At 49.2% G+C, this 24,856-nt stretch overlaps 1 protein-coding gene across 2 annotated transcripts in view; it reads right to left on the minus strand.

Moving 5' to 3' along the window:
* LOC137432347 (receptor-type tyrosine-protein phosphatase-like N) overlaps positions 1-24,856 on the minus strand; it is a 237,834-nt gene that overhangs the window by 133,861 nt on the left and 79,117 nt on the right. For both annotated transcript variants that reach the window (XM_078781553.1, XM_078781543.1), the window contains exons 3-6: positions 10,419-10,531; positions 9,219-9,468; positions 6,693-6,865; positions 6,346-6,557 (exon numbers count right to left, since the gene is read on the minus strand). In XM_078781553.1, coding sequence (XP_078637679.1) covers positions 6,346-6,557; positions 6,693-6,865; positions 9,219-9,468; positions 10,419-10,531 — 748 coding nt within the window. The remainder of the gene's footprint in view (positions 1-6,345; positions 6,558-6,692; positions 6,866-9,218; positions 9,469-10,418; positions 10,532-24,856) is intronic.

The raw sequence follows: 24,856 nt of genomic DNA on the forward strand, positions 1-24,856 counted from the left end.
TACATTATCATCATTGTTTTTTTTTCAATAACGATTTTATACAATGACTGGACACATGGGAAAAAAAATCTTTCATAAGCACGACCAAGATTATTGTATAATGTAACATATTCAAATACATTCTTTATTGCATCCACATTTTGTACGATCTCAATTCCAAACTAGATATCTGTGATCACAAAGGGAGTAAGCTTCCCCCAGCGCCTGCTATCCAATGATGGCCATATATTTTACGGACCGCCATATGATCTTTACATTCAATATTTAGTGATAAAGTAAACGATGAGAATGTGTCCCCATCCACAATCTATCCATAAAACTCAACATCATGCGAATTGGAGAAAAAGTATTCCAAGTTATGATCAAAACGGAGTTTTTTCTTAATTGTCGCAATTCGAAAAATGTAGGTCAAGGACATGAAACAAATAGCAGGTGCACAATTTCAGGGCAGTGTAACATATTGTGCTTTTGGGTAACGTAATGGAGCATATTGTGCTTTACGGTAATCAGGCAGACGTCCCTGATCGGGAGCAAGGTTGGGCTTCCTGGAAGGGGCCAGGGCGAGCGGGGGATCGGGCGCAATGGTGGCGGGCTTGTAGCTCGAGCATTGAACGGTGATTAAACGTTTTGCCTCATGAAAAGCGCTATACAAAATAAATGTATTATTATTATTATTATTTACTGTACTGGCCTTCTCGTGATACACTTCAGTTGGCGACGAGGATGGGATCGGCAAGTACATGAACTTTCTGTGAATTATTTTGGAGCAAATCATGGCGCAATTCGTCAAGATTAATGAATTCATTGTGGATGCTGATGACTGGGCCCAATATACGGAGCAGCTAGGCCAGCACTTCATCGCTAATGATATTGAAGATGCTGGCAAATGATGGGCTGTTTTTCTCAGTGTTTGTGGATCTCAAACGTATGGCCTCGTGTGTAGTCTTGTGTCGCCTGCCAAACCGTCTGATAAAACCTTCGTAGAACTCTGTGAGCGAATTCAAGAACACCATCCCAAACCGTCTCCGATTGTACAAAGATTCAAATTCAATTTGATGTTTCGGGAACCGGGACAATCAATCACAGCTTTTGTTGCTGATCTGCGGCTCGTGTCGGAGTTCTGTGAGTTTGGGGCGACACTTGAGGAAATGCTCAGGGATAGACTGGTGTGCGGGGCCCAAGATGAACACACTCAACGGAGGTTGCTGTCAGAAGGGATTTAGATTTCAGAAAAGCAATGGACTTAGCTCAAGGCATGGAGGTTGCTGCTAAAAATGCAACAGATATTCAGGCAATGAATGCCTCTGTTTTTTTCCCAGGGTGGGAAGGAAAAGTACAGGCAGTTCAGTAGCATGACCAGCACTGGCAACCGGGGTAACAGGGTCACCCAACATGAGAGCAGGGGGCAAAGTTCAAAGGGAAATTTCATCCGATGTTCCAGATGTTCCAGTACATTTCTTTCGCCCGATGAATGTAGGTTTAAGGATGCTGAGTGCAAATACGGCAACTGTGTGGGGCATATTGCCAAGGCTTGTAGAAAGAAGAAGCCAATTGGGAAACAGGAAGGGAAACATGCATCAAATGTGGTGCAACATGATTCTGAAGTCGAGGATGGGGAGGTTTCGGACGACGTTTATTGCATGTGTAATGTCAGTTCTGGGAAAAGGGGAATTCACCCCCTGGAAGCAGATGTTGTCATAGATGGGAAAATTGTTAAAATGCAAATTGATACCAGAGCCTCCATTTCAGTGATGACTGCCAAGTCTTTCAAAGACCTTTGTTCTAAAGCTCCAGTTGTGCACAACCCGGGGCTGTTCTACGCACTTACACCGGGGAGCTGATCAAAGTGGTTGGATCTATTGATGTTAATGTTCAATACGGTGGCCAGAGATCCACCGTACCTCTCATGATCATGGATGGTATCGGTCCTAGTCTCGTGTGGCGGGACTGGCTGAGAGTGTTCAACCTGAATTGGGCCGAGATTTGTCACAATGGGATATCAGCATCCCACAAGCCGTGGTGGATCAATACCAAGAGGTTTTTCAGAGCGGACTAGGCAGAGTGAAGAACATGACTGCCAAAATTCATATGGATCCATTAGCTCAGCCTGAAATTTTCAGACCACGGCCGGTGCTCTATGCCATGAAGGGGAAGGTAGACACCGTGAGCTGGAGCGCCATCAGAAAGAAGGAATTTTAGAACCAGTAGAGTGCTCAGACTGGGCAGCTCCAATAGTGCCTGTCCAAAAAGGTGATGGCCAAGTCCACGTATGTGGTGATTATAAGCTTAGTGTAAATCAAGCAGCAAGACAAGACAGTTATCTGATTCCGTGGATTGAGGATTTGTATGCCACATTAAATGGAGGACAGACTTTCACAAAACTTGATCGCAGCAGTGCTTACTTGCAATTACTTTTGGATGAGGCATCAAAGGATTGCACAACCATACATACTCACCGCGGCCTTTTCAGATGTACCCACCTCCCGTTAGGGATCACCTCGTCACCTTCCATCTTCCAGCGCAGCATGGACACTCTTTTCAGGGCATTCCACACGTTTGTGTCTATATTGATGACATTTTAATTTCAGGGGAGACAGAGGCCGACCATGTGAGAAATCTGGAGGCAGTGTTTCGGAGGCTGTCAGAGGCGGGGATGACTGTGCGCAAGGAAAGATGTATTTTTCAGGCCAAGGAGGTGGAGTATCTGGGCTACAGGATCGATGCAGAGGGGCTGCACCTTGTAGTTAGCAAGGTTCAGGCAGTGTTGGAAGTGCCAGTTCCCAGGAATGTCTGAACTGAAGTCATACCTGGGCCTCTTGAATTATTAATAGGCGTTTTCTACTCAACCTATCAATCAACAGTACTTGCACCACTCCATGCTATGCTAAATAAAAAAGCCATTTGGAAGTGGAGTTCAGAGCAAGATGATTCATTCAGGGCTTCCAAACAACTGTTGCGTTCTTCCAAGGTTCTCGTGCATTGTGATGCCAAGAAAGACCTACTACTTGCATGTGATGCTTCACCATATGGCGTTGGGGGCAGTGTTGTCTCATCGTATGCCAAATGGAACAGAAAAACCCATCAATTTTGCTTCGCGCAGCCTGGCAGCAGCTGAAAAGAAAATACTCCCAACTTGAGAAAGAGGGCCTGGCAGTGGTTTTTGAGGTAAAGAAATTCCACTTGTACCTTTTTGGTCGGCATTTTAAATCACCAATGATCACACGCCACTGCAGACCTTATTCAGTGCTACCAAAGGAGTGCCTGTATTAGCTTCTTCAAGGATACAATGTTGGGCGCTAATTCTGCCAGCGTACGACTACACATTCCCGAACAAGCCTGGCAAGGATTTGGGGCATGCTGATGCTTTGAGTCATTTGCCTTTACGGGACAGCCCCAAATGGGTACCCACTCCAGAAGATTCTGTGCTCCTCATGGAATTCTTAAATTCTTCACCAGTAACGGTTGAATTGATTCGTCAGTGGATGAATCGGACCCTATTTTGTCACGTGTACGTCACTGCATAACCAATGGTTGGCCTGTCTCGACAGATACAAACCTCCAGGCATATTCACTGCGTAAATATGAACTGAGCGTTCAAGATGATGTGATCTTGTGGGGTAGTAGGGTCGTGGTGCCCTCTCCCGGGAAATATAGAGTACTGGAAATGCTCCATGAGGCACACCCTGGAATAGTGTGAATGAAGGCGTTTGCTCGGAGCTATGTTTGGTGGCCGAAACTCGATCTAGATATCGAGGGTACAGTTCGCAACTGCTCCTTGTGTCAGGCGAATGCAATGTTGCTGGCGCCATCACCAATGCATCCTTGGGAATGGCCTCAGAAACCTAGGGAGCGTATACACATTGACTTTGCTGGGCCATTTTTGAGCAAAATGTTCCTGGTCATTACTGATGCCTATTCGAAGTGAATGGAGGTGCACCCCATGACAACAATCTCATCCGAGGCAACCATCAGCAAACTACCCAAGCACTTTCTGGTGCAAAATAATTGTTTGAATTATGATTGGTTTAAACCATGACAAAACGGCAACTCTGGTACAGTCATTTATCTATATACAGTCACGTGAAAAAGTAAGTACACCCTATCTAAAGTTTTGACTTTTTCAACATATTTCAACATACAGCTATTTGATCTTCATTTCAACAATATTGATAGATAAAGGTGATATAATATAACAAATATCATGAAACATTTACATTTTGTCGTCCATTGTATAATTTAAATAACCATAAATGCAAATTTCGCATGTGGAAAAAGTACGTGGTGAGGGTGGGTGAGGGTGGGTGAGGGTGGGTGAGTGGGTGGGTGAGGGTGGGTGAGTAAGTGGTACACATCGGGTATATATATATATAGATGCGAGTGTGGTTATGAATATACTGTATGTGCATATTACACATTAATTGTTTCAGAACTGGAGTTAAATCAAGGAAATACTGAATATCAAACTTAGAATACATTATTTTATCTATTTATCATATCATCATATCTGCTTCCTTGTGGCTAATGTGCTATAAACCTATATGGTACAGCTTTTCACATTGTACAGGGATTTGTAGGCCACTATCACTTCATAAGATGAGGAAAATACCAATGGCTATTATGCAAAAACAACATACAGACTTGGCATTTAACATGGAATATTTTTTTTGTGGGGGTGAACTTACTTTTCAAGATGACGTAGAACCAAAAGTTAATTGGAATTATGTTGAAATTATTCTAGATTTTGTTAATGTGACCTTTAAAAGAAACAAAAACCACATTTGACATTTCGAAGCAAATAAATTGATCCTTGAAAGTGATGTAAACTGATATCGAACTCAATTCACAGACAGTACTGTGTTAAACTTCTCTACGTTTTCCAGAAGTATCTCTTTATTTTGCACATTAGCCAAAAAAAATTTCAACAAAAACAAAAGCTAAATTATGACTGGGATTACAGACAATAAAATTACAGTTCAGTACTTCGTGTAACCCCCACGGGCATTCAGGAGAGCACGTACACGTAGAGGCATGCTGTTCACGAGATTTGCCAAGGTTTGGACAGGAATCGCTTGCCATGCAGTGACAATAGTCTGCTGCAATTCACGCACAGAGGTCGGCTGCTGGTCCAAGTTGTCGATTTGACGCGTTCATTCTGCCCACAAGTTCTCTATCGGATTCATATCCGGGGACATGGCAGGCCACTCCATATGCTCTACACCACGGTCAGCAAGAAAGTGTTGGATCATGCGAGCACGATGAGGCCGTGCATTGTCATCTTGGAAGACAAAGTTTCCTCGAAAGGCTGCACGAGCAAATGGAAGCAATGTTTCTTCCAGAATGGCCCTGTACTTGAACTGGTTCAGGTTTCCATTCAGAACAACCAGGTCAGTTTTGCCCCCTGCATGAAAAGCAGCCCAAACGGTCACCCCACTACCTCCAGCTTGGACTCTTGGCACTATACAATCTTCGTTGTGGGCTTCATGCACTTGTCTGCGCACTCGGACGCGACCATCTTGACGATAGACCAGAAATCTAGACTCGTCACTGAAGGTCACATGATTCCAGTGTCCTGGCTGCCATTGACGGTGCTCTCTGGCCCACTGCAATCGGCGCTGGCTGTGTTGTCTGGTCAGGCGTGGCTTTCTCAGGGGATGCCTGGCACGATAGCCTGCTTGAACCAGTCGTTGGTTGACTAGCCTTCTGGATATAGGCACATTTGTCAGTTGCTGCCACTCAGCCCTAAGCCGATTAGCTGACTTGGTACGGCCATTGCAGACTAACCGGTGCAGCTGGCGATCATCCCTCCTTGTGGTTCTGCGGGGACGTCCTGGCCTCGGTATTGGAGTAGGGACACCCCTCTGAGCATTTTGGTTCAGGATCTTTGACACCTGACCTTGAGTGATGCCATACTGCCGAGCAATAGCATGCTGTTTCATGCCAGAATTTCGTAAAGCCACCACTCCATGACAAACAGCATTGTCAAGTTGACGGACCATCTCCAGAGGAAGCGGCAATAACTTTTGTAGACGTGCAGCAGTTGTTTTCCACTAATACAGAACGCAACAACCCTTATATACCTGATTGTGAAGCCTATCGTCAAATGTACCTGTCCTTACATTTTGTCACGCCACCTGTGATATAATCCTGTTATTGACTTCTTGCTGCGAAAGACAATCAGTGACATGGTTCTTTCAACAAAGACATCACCGAAGGGTAAAATAAACTCACCAGATTGATATACTGAGTTCAGAAAGTAAACCCAAGTCAAGAAAAAATATATATTCCATATTAAATGCCAAGTCTGTAATTACAGCAAAAGTATACAATGGAAGGAAACAAACTTACGTCTTGTCTGTGATAATGTATCCATAATCGGAGTCTCGTTTCTCAAGCTCGCTGCCATGCATTGCTTGTTCAATTTCCTCCACTAATCTCAATCCAGAATCTCTGTTTCCGACCATGAAGCCCTCTTGTTTTGCTCCTCCATCTCCTCTTCCTACTTCCACTACTGCACTACTAGGAACGTATCTTGGGTCATGTACCTCCTCACCAATGGCCTGCCGAATCGACAAAGACATGTTCTTCTATTTACACACATACAGATATGTATAGGTTGTGGCATCATGGTGCATCGGGTTTTTCATTTTTTACTGGCAAACACATGATAAAGAACAGCAATACAACAAACTCACCTGTGGCAGGTTGCCCTTCTGTAGGCCAGGTAATGCTCTGTTTTCAGAAACACTACGTACATTCTCACTTCCAGCTTTTGCTCCCTCCCATCGCCCAACCTCCTGCTCTTCGCCCTGTATATCTCCACGTGTGTGCTCGCCTATTCCATGAAGAAGTAAATCAAGCAGTGAGCCTGCAATGGAACAAGCATGGATAAAACTTGATGCAGACATTAGGTGCAAGACTTACATTCTGAGTAATACATTTTAAGTAATATATATATATATATAAGCCCTGTGTATATACTTTTGGTCATGGGGGAAGTGACCTCACATTCATCACTGAAACACACACAATATCAGTTTTGGAGCTAGTTGCCATTTTGTTTCCAATGAGGAAAGGTGATTTTATGCTGACCAGAACTTTTACTACATGCATCTCAATTTGGGCTGACTGCATGAACATTCCAGTTGTTTTCACAACTATGACGCTTTAGGTGAGATGTTCGTAATTTTTCCTTACAGTAAAAATAGAAACGGGTGAGTAATTTTTCCCAGTCATTTCTGTTATCACTTTGATTTAAAAAATTTCTAAAATAATAATAATTTTCTTTATGAAACAAAAGTAAATCCACAAGCCTGTGAGTTGTATTCTCGGGCACGTCATGTGACTGCTCGGCCCATCTCGGAACGACACTTCGTGTCACCCAAGATAGCAGACCGATGTTGGGCTGCCATCTTACTTCCTGGTTGGCAATGAATTGGCAAAGGTCAGAACGGTTGCTGGTGGATTTCCAATATCGGTCCAACATTGGTAATTTGGTGTAAAAGTGCTGTCGATTTGCCAACGTTGGTCCAATGTTGGCAATATGGTGGAAAAGCCATCCGACGTTGCAGCAATGTTGGCCCAACTTCGGTGCGCTATCTGGGATGGCTCAGCATGATGCAGCACACCGCACATGTCACAGCATGGCTCGGCATGGCACATTTTGGCACACCGCAAATGTCCAGGCATGGCTCTGCACGGCTCGGAAAGGTCCAACATGTCATGGCACAGTCCGGCACACAGCATGGCTCGGCCCGACATGGCACGGCTCGGACGGTCTGTCATGGCTCATACCCCGGAACAGTTCATCACATCACAGCTCGGCGCCGCACTGCACGGCCCGGTTCGGCCCAGCTCAGAACGGTCTGAGAGAGCACGGCTCGGCTCTCTTTTCAGCTATCAACATAATTTATCGAAAGTAACTTCTGTGATCTATCAACATCATTTATAAAGGAACTGATCAAATCCGATAAAGCATGATTTGTGAATACAACCATTCATTTTACACTGTGAGTCGCATAGGGTTGCAAAGGCAGTTTCATTGGCTAAGGAGTACAATCTTGGATGGGTCGCCACTCCTCTGCAGGATAATAAAATGGCTCATTCTTCCCAGTCATCTGGTACTCATTTTGCCGACTTTGGAAGGACTAGGGCATTGCCCGTACTATATCTATATCTAAAATTATATCCCCCCCCTCTATTTACATGAAATGGTTTGGTCCAAAGCGAACGGCTTGCGAGTACGGTGACAATCCCCCCCCCTCTATTTACATGCAATGGTTTGGTCCAAAGCGAACGGCTTCCGGAGTTTGGTAAAGAAATCGCCATCGCGTGCACAAACGCGCAGGAAAGCGAATGAATCGCAAATTCGTTGTTATTAGTTTTAAAACATAGTTTAACGCCAACATAGTTTGCAAACGTGAAATAAATGAATACGCTCTCAAATGTGCCATCCGAGGCAGAGTGTGTCCTCCACGTTCGGCACACGCGATCGTTCGCTGCTCTCTGATTGGTTGAATCGTTTTTTGGACATAGCTCGGTAAGTAATTGTCCGATTAATATGAAACCTTGAAAAGGCACATCCTCGGGTCCCCAGCAATATACCTGGCAAGTTAAAAGTATATCGGACCCGTGGTTGTCGAGAAACAGCGGTCACAGACAAACAGACGTACAAACGTACAGACGTACAGAGATTACTGGAATTATAGATAGATGACAGGCCGAGTCAACCCACCTGGTGTTATTTCAACGGCACGACAGGGGTTCAAACTCAAGACCCTGAGACATTAAGCAAGCCACCTTAACCATGAAGCCAACACCAGGCTGACTTGCGAATATTTAAATGTTGTATTTGCCATTTGCAATTCCGTTATCACTTTGAAAATAAATATATTTCTAAAATAATCATACTTTTCTTTATTAAACAAAAGTAAACCCACAAACCTGTGAGTTGTATTATTTACCAACTATGCTGTGATGGGAGGGGATGTTCTTGGCCCTTTCATTTTTGAAAAATCCATTAAAATGTCTATTAAAAATGTCTATTAAAATGATAAATGGGATAATAACTACACAAGAACACAATACTCAATAATAAGCAGAAAATCAGGCAGAGCTAAAGATACATTAATTTGTTTTGCAAAGTTTTTCAAAGTGCAAAATGCGGAAGTAAATCCAAAGATATCCAATATCTTGTTTAATGAAGTCAGAGTGCCAGGCACCTTTAATTGAAGCATGGGTCTTGTCTTGCAGCATGTGCCTCTCCCCTCTTTGTTGCACCTCCACAGGAAGCACCTTTGACAACAAGTTTCTGCCACTCTGTTCATTCATTGATCTTCCTCTCTGTGGTCGCCTATCAAGAGAATGTTGGTCAAGCCTGCTTCTTGAGATGGTCATATCCAGACCTGGCTTGTCATGAAAGTGTTCCGCGGAGTTTGAAGTCGGCCGGTGACCCTTCCGACTGTCCAGCCACTGTGAGAAGTCGGACAGTGAAAGAAATTACTCAACTCATCCACCACGTTTTGTCAAAATCCATCCACAACTTGAAATATCATGCAATATAAGGTGAAGTATCACTTGTAAAAATTTAAAAAATTCTCATATCCGGAACGGGATCGAATTAATTTAATCAAAATCGAATTAATTCTTCTTGTCACAACCCCAATCTGTCCACCAAGTTTCAGCCGAATCTGTCGATAACTTTTTGATATATCGTGCTACGTATATATCGTTTTTGGCCCTATCACTCAATGGTGAAGAATCACTTTTAAAAAATCTAGTATCCGGATCCGGACCCCGATCTCACCAAAATCGAATCATAATTCCTTGGCCCAACCTGTCCACCAAATTTTGTCCAAATCCGTCCACAACTTTTTGAGATATCCTGCTTACAGACGAACAGACAGACAAACAGACGAGGTTGAAAACAACCGAAGGTGACAAAGGTAACTATAACACGAACTCGTCATTGTGTTGTGGCATTTTTAACTGTGAATTGCTGACCTTCTTCACAATGCGTTATCTTAAAATGTCGGATGCTGTCCTTCGAACTGTGGATGATGCTGTCACATAATGCACCTGCCAGTACTAGTCACACAACTGTTGAGCACTTTACTACTACTTTACTACTACACTACTACTGTTGAGCACTTTATTCAAATGATAGTTTTTTCACCGATGACTTGTGCCCAACACGATGCTTTTTAATTGTCCCAAAAAATGGTATCACCTGGTGGGAGGTAAACACCTTAAGAGAAGTACAACAGTTTCTCCATGGAGGCCATTATAATGACTAAATAAATTCACCAAAATCCTCCTAAAGCAATGGATTCAAATGTTAGTTTTCACTCCAATTCCATATTTTCATTGATTATGACCTTGTGAGTGCATTTCCTTTTTTCACGAATATCATTGAGCCTCACCTGATAGATAGCAGCCCTTCGCGGTTGCAGGAATAGTGGTGGCCGATACGTGTTGTGACTCAACCAGAACTGCTCTCCACCACGGCCGGGCCCTGACCTTCCACTCAGCACACCTGCACATCAGCCAGTTGTGTTGTAAATTTGATGATCTGCTGTTCATAAGACTCCTTAATCAAAATACTCTCACAAACGAGGCTTATCATAAGTTCACCATTGCTGTGGAATCATCAGCTGTTTCCCTGCAATATATATACTTTTAATCTACTGTAGTTTACGTACAAGTCGATGTACAATTGTTGTTTGCAGGAGATTATGAGCTGTCAAGCAGTTTATTGGGAAAGGAATAAACTTTGTTTGTTGTTACCTTCTCAATGGAAGTCAGAGCAGGAATTTGCAATTTAGACAAGATACTCACATACATTCACCAGCACGTTGCAATATATTTTGATATCTTGAGCCACCCAAGGCTAAGCCCCGCTCTTGCAGGGAAAATGGCCTTAAAATGCCTGTTGTTGTTTGTTTTATCTTGAGCGTCTATAAGTGAGTGCTCGTAGGCAGGACAACTGGTTTAACACTACACCTCTGACAGACAGGGTTAATGATGCAACTCCTGATTTAATTAATGTCGTGAACAAACTAAGTTTTATCGAAAGCGTGTGTTTAGTTTCGGAGAAGAGAGCAAAAATACCAATTTTTGGGGAGGTCAATCCCCAAAAGGGGGGAGTCAATCCCCCCCCCCCCCCCCCCCCACCCGTAAACTCCCCTGACACTGATTTTTTTAAATGCCCTGAACAAACTTTGGCATATCCGGGGTGATGAAAGTTGTGGTCAAGTTTCATCAAAATCATGTGTGTAGTTTCAGTGAAGAGAGCAAATACAAATTTTGAGGGGTCAAACCCCCGTACACTCCCCGGACCCTGAATATTTTTTTTTCATGTCGTGAAAAAACTTTTGTCCATCACGGGTGATGAAGATTGTGGTGAAGTTCAATCAAAATCGTGTGTGTAGTTTCAGAGAAGAAGTTCCGAGTGTTAACATACAGCCTGACCGACTGCCTGACTGACGGACGGACACCGCGCGATGCTAATACCTCCCCTGAACAATTTTTGTTCCAGGTGAGCTAAAAACGACAGCAGAGGTAAAATAACTTTAGCCCATTATGGCTGTGAAACATATACATCCCAGCTCTCCCATTTACTGCACAGTGCTTATATTAACACTAACCAGGGTGTGTAGCAACAGTACAATGGAGAAGACACCACTGACTACTCTCACATCTGAAATTCAGTATGCCCACCATGCAATGCCCCTTCCTGGCACTGCATTGGAATAGCAGGTTTTTTGTCTAGACCAACACATCGATCATCATAACCAAGACAAGATAGCTCAGTGGCAAGCACACTACCAACTGAGCTATCCTGCAATTATTTTTTTGTACCTTTCTAAGTGCTATTTCCTGTACATAACAAAAAGCCTTTTCCAATATTATGCAACATTCTCAGTTAAAAACACGAAAAACCTTTTAAGCCTCAACGTGGCCACTCCAAGCACCGCCAGAAATAGACTGCATATGTGGTATGATGGCTTACGAAGGAGCAATGCCAGAAATGGCAAGGATGAGGTTAAAAACCACCAAAAAAAGCTGCTGCTCGGAGAAAAACTACGTTGGGTGGCTACGTGCAAGTCGCAAACACCTGCGCGCTACTGCTGGAATATCAAGGAATTTCATGAATAAGGGGGGCTGTGCAGATGGATGTAACAATGTGTGGCTGCAGTGCAGACTATGGCATAGAGGTTGAAGTGCAAGCTATGTGAGAAGAAATGTGTTTTTAAAAAATGACAAGACAAGGTCAAGGGTCAAAAGAAGAAGAACCTCGTAAACATACCCCTTCACAAAAAAAGGAAATATAATTTGATGGAACGGCGATCTAATGTAAGGACACTAGGCCGAAAGGCAGAGGTTGTGGGCAGTAAGTGTGAAGGATTGGGAATCCATGCTTCTGGAAACAGAGATAGTTCTGGGAGAACTGCCATGGCAAGAATGTCGTGAACATTGATCTGAGAGATGTTCTGAGATCTGAGAGATTTCTGTTATATAGGATGTTCAATTAAATTCCCAACTGAGTCAATAATGACTTTCAGGGAATAATCAACAAGTGATGTCTGTCCACATATTGTGATTGACTCTTTTTGCCATCAAGAAACATATGATGGACATTAAACTGATGCTGAAGAGTCGGCAGTGGTGGCGGCCATATCTCGTGAAAATAAAAAGAGTACCAAAAATACGTCATCATTCATTACTCTTCACACGTGAAGTGGGAAGCGGAGTTAAGCAATAGGTTCACTTTTGTCTGTCTGTCTGTCCGTCTGCAAACATCAGTTTATGATTGACGAACAACTTGATTTCAATTGAATGTTATATATTGAACACGAATCAGAACATTAATCAAAAAATGAAACCTGTAGTTTAGCAATACTTTGGCTCTGAATTAGACCTGATCGACCATGCACAGAGTATCGAGATAATCTTTTAAGTCTATCTGCCTGTCTGGCAGTCAATCAAAACTGAAAATCATTCAAAACGGGAAACTTTATGTTTTTAAGGATGTCCTAAAGGACACAAACAACAAGCACGGATAACTAATGCAATGTGGTAAATAAGGTGGTGTAAAACACACTGAATCAATGGTAGACCAAAGACCCCCAGAAATAATTTTTATATGAACTTTAAAATCTTTATTTTATTTCAATTAAATTATATACTGAAGGAGCTGTGCTCCAACGCGAGTCGAAAGGATTGACGCAACAAAAGACGTAAATTCGTCCGAGTTGCTTTATTGCACGAATCAAACTCGGGTACTCTGAAAAGCCCGTTTATCGGGCAGCAATATATATACACATCATGCCGGAGCATTTGCCCGGGAAAGGCGAGACCGGGCGTGCCCGGGCGTCCTGGGGGAGCCCTGGAAAGGCGAGTCTGGACATGCCCGGGCGTCCTGGGCGAGCCCTGGAAAGGCGAGAGCGGGCATGCCCGGGCGTCCTGGGCGAGCCCTGGAATGGCGAGAGCGGGCATGCCCGGGCGTCCTGGGTGAGCCCTGGAAAGGCGAGTCTGGGCATGCCCGGGAAAGACGAGACCGGGCGTGCCCGGGCGGCTCGGGCGAGCCCGGGAACGGCGAGTCCGGGCATGCCCGGGAGAGGCACGTCTGTGCCTGTCCGGGCGGCCTGGACGAGCCCGGCATGGTGATCGCTCCCTGGCCGCATCCTCGGTAGTTGCAAGGCGATTGTGTATACCCAGCGGTAACCGCTACACACGCCCCTCCATAATCGACTTGCACCGGCAGGGTCAATTTAAGGGGGGGTCCTGATGACCCGGCCGAAGCGACCCCTGGAGGGCCGTGGGGGCAGGGGGGGGGGGGTCCGGTGTGGTGGTGGGTGGTCGAGTGGGGGGAACTGTGGACGGGGGGCGGCCTCACCGCGGAGGAAGGGCCAACCGTGGTGGTTGGTCGACTTCCACGTGCGCCGGCTTGAGGCGGTCCACCGAAATCCGGTCCGAACTGCCGCCGATGTCGATGACGAACGACTTGTCGTCCCGTCGCAGGACCCGGAAGGGCCCGTCGTACGGCGGCCAGAGTGGCCCCCGGTGTGCGTCATGAGTCTGACGCACAAAAACGTACTCCGCTGTGCGAAGCGCTGGGGGGACGTAGGACTGGGGGCCACCGTGGCGGGACGTTGGCACAGGGGCAAACCGTCGGGCGGCCTCCTGGAGGTCCGAGCGCTGGCGAGCTGCGGACCAGGGACTGGTAGCGTCGGGCACGAACTCGCCCGGGACGCGGAGCGGCTGGCCATAGACGAGCTCGGCGGTGGACGCCTGGAGGTCCTCCTTGGGGGCCGTGCGGAGGCCCAAAAGGACCCACGGCAGCCGGTCGGCCCAACCGTCGTCCTGAAGGCCGGCCATGAGCGCGGCCTTCATGGAGCGGTGAAAACGCTCGCACAACCCATTGGCTTGGGGGTGGTAGGCCGTGGTACGGTGGAGCTGGACTCCCAGGTTGCGGGTGACCGCGCCCCACAGCTCGGAGGTGAACTGCGGACCGCGGTCCGAAGAGATGTCCGCCGGTGCGCCGAAACGGGCGACCCAGGTGGCGATGAAAGCCTGTGCCACGTCGGCGGTGGTGGTGGAAATGAGGGGAACGGCCTCCGGCCACCTGGTGGTCCTGTCCACCATGGTGAGCAGGTGTGTGAAACCCCGTGATGGGGGAAGGGGGCCCACCAGGTCCACGTTGACGTGGTCGAAACGCCGTTCGGGCACGGTGAAAGGTGCCAGCGGGGCCTGGGTGTGGCGGTGGACCTTGGCCCGCTGACAGGCCGTGCAGGCGTTGGCCCAATCGCGGACGTCCCGTCGAAGGCCATGCCAGACGAAACGCGCCGACACCAGCTTCTGGGAAGCCTTCCGGCCCGGGTGGGAAAGGCCGTGGTTGGAGGCGAAAATGCGGCGCTGCCAGGTAACGGGCACGATGGGGCGAGGCTGGCCTTGGGAGACGTCGCAGAGCAGGACAGTGTCCGCGAAAGGGACGTCGGCCAGGCGGAGGCCCGTGTCCGCCGCCCGGAGGGCTCGCACCGTGGTGTCGGTGGTCTGGTCGGCCGCCATGAGCGCGAAGTCCACGCCGAGGTGGACCGCGTTCGCGCTGGCCCGAGAAAGACAGTCGGCCACGGCGTTGTCTTTGCCGGCGACGTGCCAGATGTCCGTGGTAAATTCCGACACGGCGGAGAGGTGGCGCTGCTGGCGGGCCGACCACGGCTCCGTGACTTTGGCCATTGCGTAAACCAACGGCTTGTGGTCGACGAAAGCCGTGAACCGGCGGCCCTCCAGGAGGTGCCGGAAATGGCGAACGGCCAGGTATAGACCGAGGAGCTCGCGGTCAAACGTGCTGTATTTTAACTCGTTCGGCCGGAGTTGCCGGCTAAAAAAAGCGAGTGGCTGCCAAACCCCATTCACCCATTGTTCATGTACGGCGCCCACCGCGTAGTCGGAGGCGTCCGTAGTGAGGGCAATGGGAGCGTCGAGCACCGGGTGAGCCAGCAGCGTTGCGTCGGCGAGGGTCCGCTTCGCGCTCGTGAATGCCGCGTCCATGGCTGAGGACCAGACGATGTCATGCTTGGCCGGCTTGCCCCGGAGGGCTTCGTAAAGGGGCCGCATGAGCTGAGCAGCGCGGGGCACGAAACGGTGATAAAAATTCACCATGCCGAGGAACTCTTGCAGGGCCTTGAGGGAGCGGGGACGCGGGAACTTGGTGATGGCCTCGACCTTGGTCGGCAGCGGCACGGCCCCGTTCTTGGCCCAAAAAGTCAACGGCCGTCGTGCCGAAGTGGCATTTGGCCGGGTTGACGATTAAGCCGTGCTCGCTGAGGTGTCCGAACAGTGTTCGGAGGTGGAGGAGGTGCTCGGCCCGGGACGTGCTGGCGACGAGGATGTCGTCCAGGTAGACGAAGAGGAATGGCAGGTCGCGCAGCACGCTGTCCATCAAGCGTTGGAACGCCTGGGCCGCGTTCTTGAGGCCAAACGGCATCCTCAAAAATTCGAACAGGCCGAACGGCGTGATGACGGCCGTTTTTGGGACGTCGGCCGGCCTGACAGGTACCTGGTGGTATCTCCGTATCAGGTCAATTTTTGAAAAAATGACCCGTCCCGCCAAACGGGCGGAAAAGTCTTGGATGTGCGGGATCGGATACCTGTCGGGGGTGGTAGCGTCTTTGAGGCAGCGGTAGTCGCCACATGGGCGCCATCCGCCCCCCGGCTTTGGCACGATGTGCAGTGGTGAGGCCCACGCGCTATCGGAGCGCCGCACGATGCCGAGGCGCTCCAACGCGTCGAACTCGGCTTTGGCCACGGCGAGTTTGGCCGGGTCGAGGCGGCGGGCTCTGGCGTAGAACGGCGGGCCCGTAGTTGGTATGTGGTGCTCGATACCATGTCTCACTGCGACGGCCGAAAATGTCGCCCGCGTGAGGGCCGGGAATTCCACGAGAAGGCGAGCGAACTCGTTCGCCGCCGGGAGGGCGCATGCTAGTTCGGTCGGCGCGGAGCTGCTCATCGTACATGCCAGGGAGCTGAAGGTCTCGGCGTTGACAAGGCGACGCCGTTTGACGTCGACCAGCAGCCCGTGCGCGCAGAGGAAGTCGGCGCCCAGCAAAGCCATGGGCACGCTTGCGGTCACAAAGGTCCAATTAAAGCGCTGGCTGCCGAAGCGGAGGGTGACGTTGCGCAGGCCGAAGGTGCGTATGGCCGATCCGTTGGCAGCAACCAAGGAGGGGCCGCAAACGGCGGTCTGCTTGTCCTGCTCGGAGGCGGGTATGACGCTCAGTTGGGCGCCGGTGTCACAAAGGAAACGCCGCCCGGACGCTTTGTCCTTAATAAAAAGCAAGTTGCCCGAGTGGCCGGCGCTCATGGCTGGTAATGAACGCCGGCCCGGTCGTTTCCCGACTTGCCGAAAGTGCACAGGGGTTGGCACGTCCGAGCCTTCCGTCCGAACCTGGCGTGGTAATAACACCACGCCTGGTCAGGTGGAGGCCCCGGCCGTCGTGTTGGAAGCGGTCGGCGCGGCGTGGCGGCCGCCAGTTGCACTGGCAGTTCGGCCTCCAACCGCGCAGGGCGCTCGGGCGCCATGGGCGTCGCCTCGGACGGCGGCGGGCTCCAGGTAGCCGCCCCGATGTGCTGGCCTGCCGAGGAGATCTTGTCGGTTTCCCTGGCGAGGGCGCAGGGATCCGCGATCTGCGTGCCTGCCAGGGCGAGGCGTACCTGGCTAGGCAGCTGGCGGAGGAACAGCTCTCGGAACAGAAAATCCGGAGAGTGCTCACCGAGCAGCGTGAGCATGTAGTCCATTCGCTCGGACGGGCGCGTGTCGCCGAGCTCGGGCAGGTCGAGCAGGCGTCGTGCGCGTTCCGCCGGTGAGAGGGCGAAAGCGTCGAGGAGGAGCGTCTTGATCGCGCCATACTTGTCAGCGGCTGGCGGGCGCTGGAGTAGGCTCAGGGCGCGGGACGTGGTGGCGGAGCCGAGCGCTGCTACCACATGGTGGAAGCGGGTGTCGTCGGCAGTGATGCCTCGCAGGGCAAACTGGGAGTCCGCCTGGGCAAACCAAACCGCCGCGTGAGCCTCCCAGAAGGTAGGCAGTTTAAGGGCAACTGCCGTGTCCATGTCGTGGGTCACCAATGAAGGAGCTGTGCTCCAACGCGAGTCGAAAGGATTGATGCGACAAAAGACGGAAATTCATCCGAGTTGCTTTATTGCACGAATCAAACTCGGGTACTCTGAAAAGCCCGTTTATCGGGCAGCAATATATATACACATCATGCCGGAGCGTTTGCCCGGGAAAGGCGAGACCGGGCGTGCCTGGGCGTCCTGGGCGAGTCCTGGAAAGGCGAGTCTGGACATGCCCGGGCGTCCTGGGCGAGCCCTGGAACGGCGAGAGCGGGCATGCCCGGGCGTCCTGGGCGAGCCCTGGAAAGGCGAGTCTGGGCATGCCCGGGAAAGACGAGACCGGGCGTGCCCGGGCGGCTCGGGAACGGCGAGTCCGGGCATGCCCGGGAGAGGCGCGTCTGGGCCTGTCCGGGCGGCCTGGACGAGCCCGGCATGGTGATCGCTCCCTGGCCGCATCCTCGGTAGGTGCAAGGCGATTGTGTATACCCAGCGGTAACCGCTACAATACAGTACTTGAACAGTGTAAAACACAAATTGCCTTCTTGGTGCTTCCAACAGCCGCCAGTTTTGCAGTAGTCTACTTGGACATGTTAAACGAGATATCTGCGATCACAAAGTGATCGCCAAGTTTAAGCTTCCCCTGGTTTGCCATTGGCAATCACCCGCACTTTACCCTTGGCCCACGATCCAATGATGGCATTGTTTTTTTCGGACCGCCATATGACCATGACCTTCAATATTCAGAAATAGAGTGTAAATCAAGAAAATGTGCCCCCATCTCCAATCTATCCATAATACTCAACATCATGAAAATCGAAGGAAAATTATTCAAGTTATGATCAAAAAGGTGTTTTTTAGTAAATAGGTGACAATCGCCAAAAAAAAGTAGGTCAAAGACACTAATCACGAATCACTAAGATATCAGGTGCACAACATCAGTACAGATCCACTATTATGATGCAAGAACATCTTGGAAGGCCAAGCGGTCTTTGAAATTGAGCTTTGGCAAAATTGAGTGATGACTAAAATTACGTACTGTTTGAGCGTCAGTTGCATCCTGTCTATTTATTACGTAATGTTGGAATATACCTTTCCACCCTTTAAACTACTGAAACCCCTTAGATCTTTGAAGACCTCTTAACTCCCCCAAGACCACCATGACCCCTGAAGACCCACAAGACCCTTAAAAAGCCCAAAGACCCAAAAGACCCCAAAGGCCCAAAAAACTCCAAAGAACCTTAAAGACCAAAAGACCCAAAGGAATGTGTTCCTTAACAAGGAACCCTAACAAGGTTACAAGGAACCCTTGTAACCCTAACAATAAGACACAAAACACCCCAAATACCCAAAATATCCAAAATACACCAAAGACTCTTAAAGACCCAGAGGAGCCAAAATACCCTGAAGACCCAAAAGAGCATGAAGACCCTTAAAAACCTGCAGACCCAAAAGACCTTAAAGACCCAGAGGACCCAAATACCCTGCATACCCAAAAGACCCTTAAAGACCCCGAAGACCCAAAAGACACAAAGACTCTGAAGACCATTCAAGATCAGAAAGACCCTTATGATTCCAAAGACCCATAAGATTCTTTAAACCCATTAGGTCAACTTGGACCCTTTGAGCATTTAGAACTTTATATGGCTTGGACCTTTCTAGATTACAAATAAATTACAAATCAATAATATCACCAATATTACAAATAAATTTGTACAAAATAAATGTTTGTATTATACAACAAAACAACAACAGGCATTTTAAGGCCATTTTCCCTGCAAGAGCGGGGGTTAGCCTTGTGGTCCCCATGGCAATGTTCTCCATTTTGCCATATTTTCTGCATCTCTCCTTGTTAACCCCCTTGCCCGCATTTCTTCTTCGACCATCTTTAGCCAAGTCTTTCTCGGTCTTCCCCGTCCTCTACTTCCTTCTACATTCATTTCCATCACTCTTCTCAACCAGTCACTTTCATCCTTCCTCAACACATGACCAAACCATCTCAACCTGTTTCTCTTCACAGCATCCATCACAGGCTCTATTCCCATCATCTTTCGCAATTCATCATTTGACTTCCTCTCTCTCAACGATACTCCACACATCCACCGAACCATTCGCATTTCCACCCTTTCCAGCCTTCGTTGCGGCTCTACGTTCATTACCCATGTCTCACTCCCATAAATCATAACACTTCTCACACATGCAGCATACACCTTTCCCTTCAGCTTCAACGACACTCCCCTCCTCGTCAGCACGCCACTCAGTTCCCAAAACTTCTTCCATGCACATCTCACTCGAGCAACTGTTGTCGAGTCTGATTCACCTTCTCCATTCAGCATGTCTCCTAGGTAACAATGTTTTCACACCTTCCAGCTTCACGCCATCTCCAAGATCCAACTCAACATTTCCTCCATCTGCAGCTCCCTCTGTGCACACCTTACACTTGAATGTAGCTGCCACACTGGTTAATGACCCTCTCAAACGACTACATTTTTGATGAACCCACTCAGCGCACATTGTACATTGAATGGAGTTCACTCCGACACCCTTCCTACACACAGCACATGGCCACTTCCCAGTTCTTTCCACCTCACCACATGCTTTACCACTTGCCATCACCTTCGTTTTTCCGATATTCACCTTCAGACCTTTTGTCTCCATACATTCCTTCCACTTGTTCATCTTCTCCTTCAGTCCATCCATACTTTCTGCAAGCAACACCAGATCATCTGCATACAACTCCCACGGTAAACCCTCCTTTACGTTCCGAGCCAGCACCTCCATCACAGCTACAAATAGTAGTGGACTTAGTACCGACCCCTGATGCACTCCCACCTTCACCTCAAACTCACCACTGTTCCCGTCCTTCGTCTTTACAGCTGTGCGCGCTCTTTTGTACATTGCCATCACTACTCTGATCAACCATTCCTCCACTCCTAACTTCCTCAATGCCCATTGTATTATGATTGGTGTAAATCATGACAAGACAGCAACTCAAGTTCAGTCAGGTCATTATCCTCAGTTAAAACAAGCTCATGCCTCTGTAGTGATGTGTGGTGAGGTGAGCGTAGCGAGCTGATCCACACGAGTGTATATTGTTACAGACGCGGTTTTGGATGTTAGTTTACCGAGCGGTTTGGTATGACCGCGTCTGCACAGTTACCCGATTATACTCGAACATTGGCCGAATCGCGCTACGCTAGATCAATGAAGGAAAGGACACAACGGCTGGGTTAAATGACACGACACCAGGGGTACAGTTCTCAAGACCTCCGGAGGAGGTTATAATATTTCGGAACGTTGAGATTACAAGGACAAGAGGGACAGCATACGAAGGTAGGCACTTAATCACGGTCTTATAGTAGCCCTGACAGACCACAGATAAACAGGACAAGACTGACTCACACAGGGATTGATGGCAAGGAAGGGCAGGTAGTCGAGGCTCAAGGTGCACCTTGGCTCAGGGGCAGAATCGACCCGGTCCGGTCCAGAGATGCGGGAGGTCTCTCAGCGCTCGGAGGTGGCGACTTCTCTTTCCAAGCTGGGGGCGCATCTCACGTCACGTCCGGTAAGTCGCTGCGTATATCCGGCGGGGAGTGACACGCCCTCGGCTCGTTAGCTCCGCCCCAGATGGAATCGGCCCACCGCTTCTTATTGGGTGCTGGGGGTTACCGGGCTCCGCCCTTGACGAGGAGCTGACAGCCAGCCCCTTCGTGGTAACCCCGTAACCTGGAGGTAACCTGGAGCACATGGGCAATGGCGGCTAACCGAGCCGGAGTGAGGACGCACACTCCCCGCGCGCTGTTGTTGTAGTTGTTGTTGTTGTTGTTGTTGTTTCATGAGGAAGATGGGAGGAGGTATGGGGAGGTCCTAAACTCACTACTGGTGCCATACAATCACATTCTGGTGCAACGAAGAGTCAGAATTAATGGAAACGAGTCCTTAACTGACATAGACTAAGAATAACTAGCAAGATGTCCGAAAGTTGTCTACGTGAGATGCGGTGGACCTGGGCACGACATTTAATGGGGGAAAAAGGGGAAGGTCGGTTCTACAGAGTGTTGTTTACAGACAATGGGACTAGGGAATGGGGGATTGGGGATAGTTGGGGAGTATTGGGGAAATAGGGGAATATTTACAAGCGGATATGGATGGAGGCCAAATCCCATATCCGCAACATTGCACCCTTCTCTACCCTCGGGGCGTCCCGACCCGATAAATTTTTACCTACTTTAGTGTGGCACTCAGATGTAGTTCCCTCTACTATTAACTCTACCCTGAGTGCGACAGTTTTACAGATGTTCACAAATGAGTAAATATGTCCCCCTGCGACGTTGCACCCTTCTCCTCACAGAAACACACCCACAGGATAACCGAATCGCGGAAAGAATTCGCAAACTAAACATACAGCCGGTAGGGAGCTTATTTACAATACTACACTGATATTTACACTACGATCCAGGACCTGTTTTCGGAGGAACACATGCAGATGTTATGCATAGAGAGAGCACGCATGCCAGCATCGATACACCAACCCACGAGTGCTCTGTGGCCTTACGGCCTTTAATAATGTGCAGAGCACCCCATCCAAGCACCAAAAGCACCACCCCATCACACAGTCAGCACCATCCGGTGCACCAATAAAGTGTTCCACAATCACCGGTGGTGTCGCAGCCGGCCGATGTTCTGCCGCTGGTCTTGCCTTCGTGTGGTGCACTTGGCCTTCTGGCTTCTTTAAAAAATAAAGAAAGGCGCCAACCGCGTCCATTTCTTTATTGTGGCCGTCAGGGGGCCAACTATTAGTGGTTCACCTGGATGGCATAGGTGCCACGTTGACCCATAGGTCCATCGACGGGTGGTGCTTGCCTGCAAAAGAACTGCGGTCCATGGTGGGCGGCCACAAACATTGCGGTCCATATGGTGTATCGATCCCGGCAGCAAGCAGCGAAAGTGCAGGCCCACAACTGCGGAGCCAGCACCTCTCTCTCCTCTCTCTCTGCCCCAAAGCCAGATCCTCGGAGGTGGGAGACAAAAGAAGCAGACAAGTGAGTAAGGTGGTAAGGGCGCAAAAGTGCACGCAACATTAGGTAATGCACACTAGGGGCACAAGGGAACCAGGTGAGACAGGTACGTTCCTACCGTACGCCCCCCCCACCAGGTAACCTACATTGCCCCTCCCTTACCCCTTACTGTATCCACAAAACACAACACTACCCATAAACATCTACTTTACCAATCAACAAACGTCCCTACTGTCTTCCCCGTTCCTCCCATAAACCAAATTCGTCTTCTCTCCCTCCTAACCAATCAAATTTGCCATTTCCAACTCTCATCACAATTTGCCATCTCCAACTCAACATCAAAATTTGCCATCACCAATTCATCATCAGTCCCTCCTAAGGAGGGAGAGTTGGAATCACCCCAATGTCTCATCCACGTCGTGATGCGTCTCACCAATCCACTCAGCAATTCTCATTTCCTGCACACAGAACAAAGAAAACACAGGTGTGGAGTCATCATCATCACCACAGGTAAGTGGCTGCGTATGGTGCGACAGGTTCATCAATCCTAACTATTTCCTAAATGACTTTAACAACTTTACATTACCCGGGGTCTTTCCCTGCCAATCCATTGGCCCTCTTACACTATGGGTTCTAAAAACCAATTCCCATTGACCAAACTGTGGTGCTTTTCAATTTGGGGTCTCACTCCCCCGATTCATCTCCCGGTGCCCTCGCACAATTTCTGGGCTGTGGCGTGTACCTCTCCCAGCGGGTCTACCCACCTGCACACCTCCACCACTGCAGTTGCCTCCGAGCTTACCTGCTCCTTACCCTAACCTAACTACCTGGGGAAGGCCCTCTGGCGCTCTCCCCACTCGGTGCCCTCTCTGGCACTGGGCTACCCGGGTCCGTCCTCCGGATCCTCGGGCCCCATCCACAACTCTACCGGCTCCCAGAGCCCACCTGCGGCCTCACCTGGCCGACATCCTCACAGTGGTGGAGTGCCCAAACCAACTACACACACTAACAGGCTACACGCCCAGCCATTTCCACAACACTAATGCACCCATCCACAATACCATTCTGCAACCGCACCACAAATGCCAACATCCAACCACAATTTACCTATACCCTCTACCTAACACTTACACTACCCGCCCCGGGTATCCGTGATGGGGGTCCACTCTTCCCCCATTCACACCTTCGCACCATGCACACCACTCCGTACCACTTACTCCAACTCCCTCCACACACCTGTACTTGCACACCTGTGCTCTCACTCTTGGTGCCGCCTGCACCCTTCTCTCCCCAAGCGCATTCGCGCTGATCCATAACACTCACTACTCACACACTGCTCCACACACCTGTCCAGTTGCACACCTGTGCAATCACACCAGTTCAATTCTCACACACACGGCATCATCTCAGCTAACTACTCCCTTCTGAAACTTGCGCTTCCCAGTCGTCCCTTTAAACTATTGCGCTCCCACATCATTATCATCCACACTAATCTACCTGCGTCCCCACTACAGGTATCAGTCACTATCTAACCTTAACGTCACCTAATGTCATCTTCTAGGTCCCTACACACAATATAACCTAACCCACCCGGGCTAGTTTTCACTGCCATACACCCCATAATCTATTGCGCATTTGCCCCACCATGGGAAGGGTGGCAGGGATGCCCCCCTTACCCACCGGGCCCATCGCTCACTACCAATTTTGCACATCAAATTTCAACAAATCAAAAATTTTCCAATCACTGCCCATCCTTTGCCAATCATCAAATTTTGTTTTTCTCTAATTTTGGGGCCAAAACACTAACCTCATCACACAGTCTACTCACTAATGCCTCTCGGTGCGCCAATTCCTGTCCAAAGCCCGGCTTCGTAAAGCCAAGCCATGAATGCGGGTTGTTTGGTGCCAGCGGCTGGATATGTCCCGCATTCGGGGCAGGGACGGGGGCTTACCCGGGCCGAGATCCCACGCACCACCTCGGCACGGAGCCATCCCATGGCCCGATCTCGACCTGCCGGTATGCCTCAACAAAAAGTGGTCGCCATGACGATCCTTCCTATCGGGCTGCCCGCTCCGCCTAGTGGAGCACAGACGCGGCCGTTCAAAGCGAGGCCCGGCACGCACCGAGGGCCCGATTCGGCTAAAAGTCGACCTAACCGCTGCTCCGTTTAACGTCGATGCTTCACCTGCATGCTTACACCCCGCAGCCCGTTCCTTGCTCACACATCCAG

This window comes from Myxine glutinosa, chromosome 1 (assembly GCF_964187855.1).
Source record: "Myxine glutinosa chromosome 1, kmMyxGlut1.1, whole genome shotgun sequence".
Lineage (NCBI taxonomy): Eukaryota > Metazoa > Chordata > Myxini > Myxiniformes > Myxinidae > Myxine > Myxine glutinosa.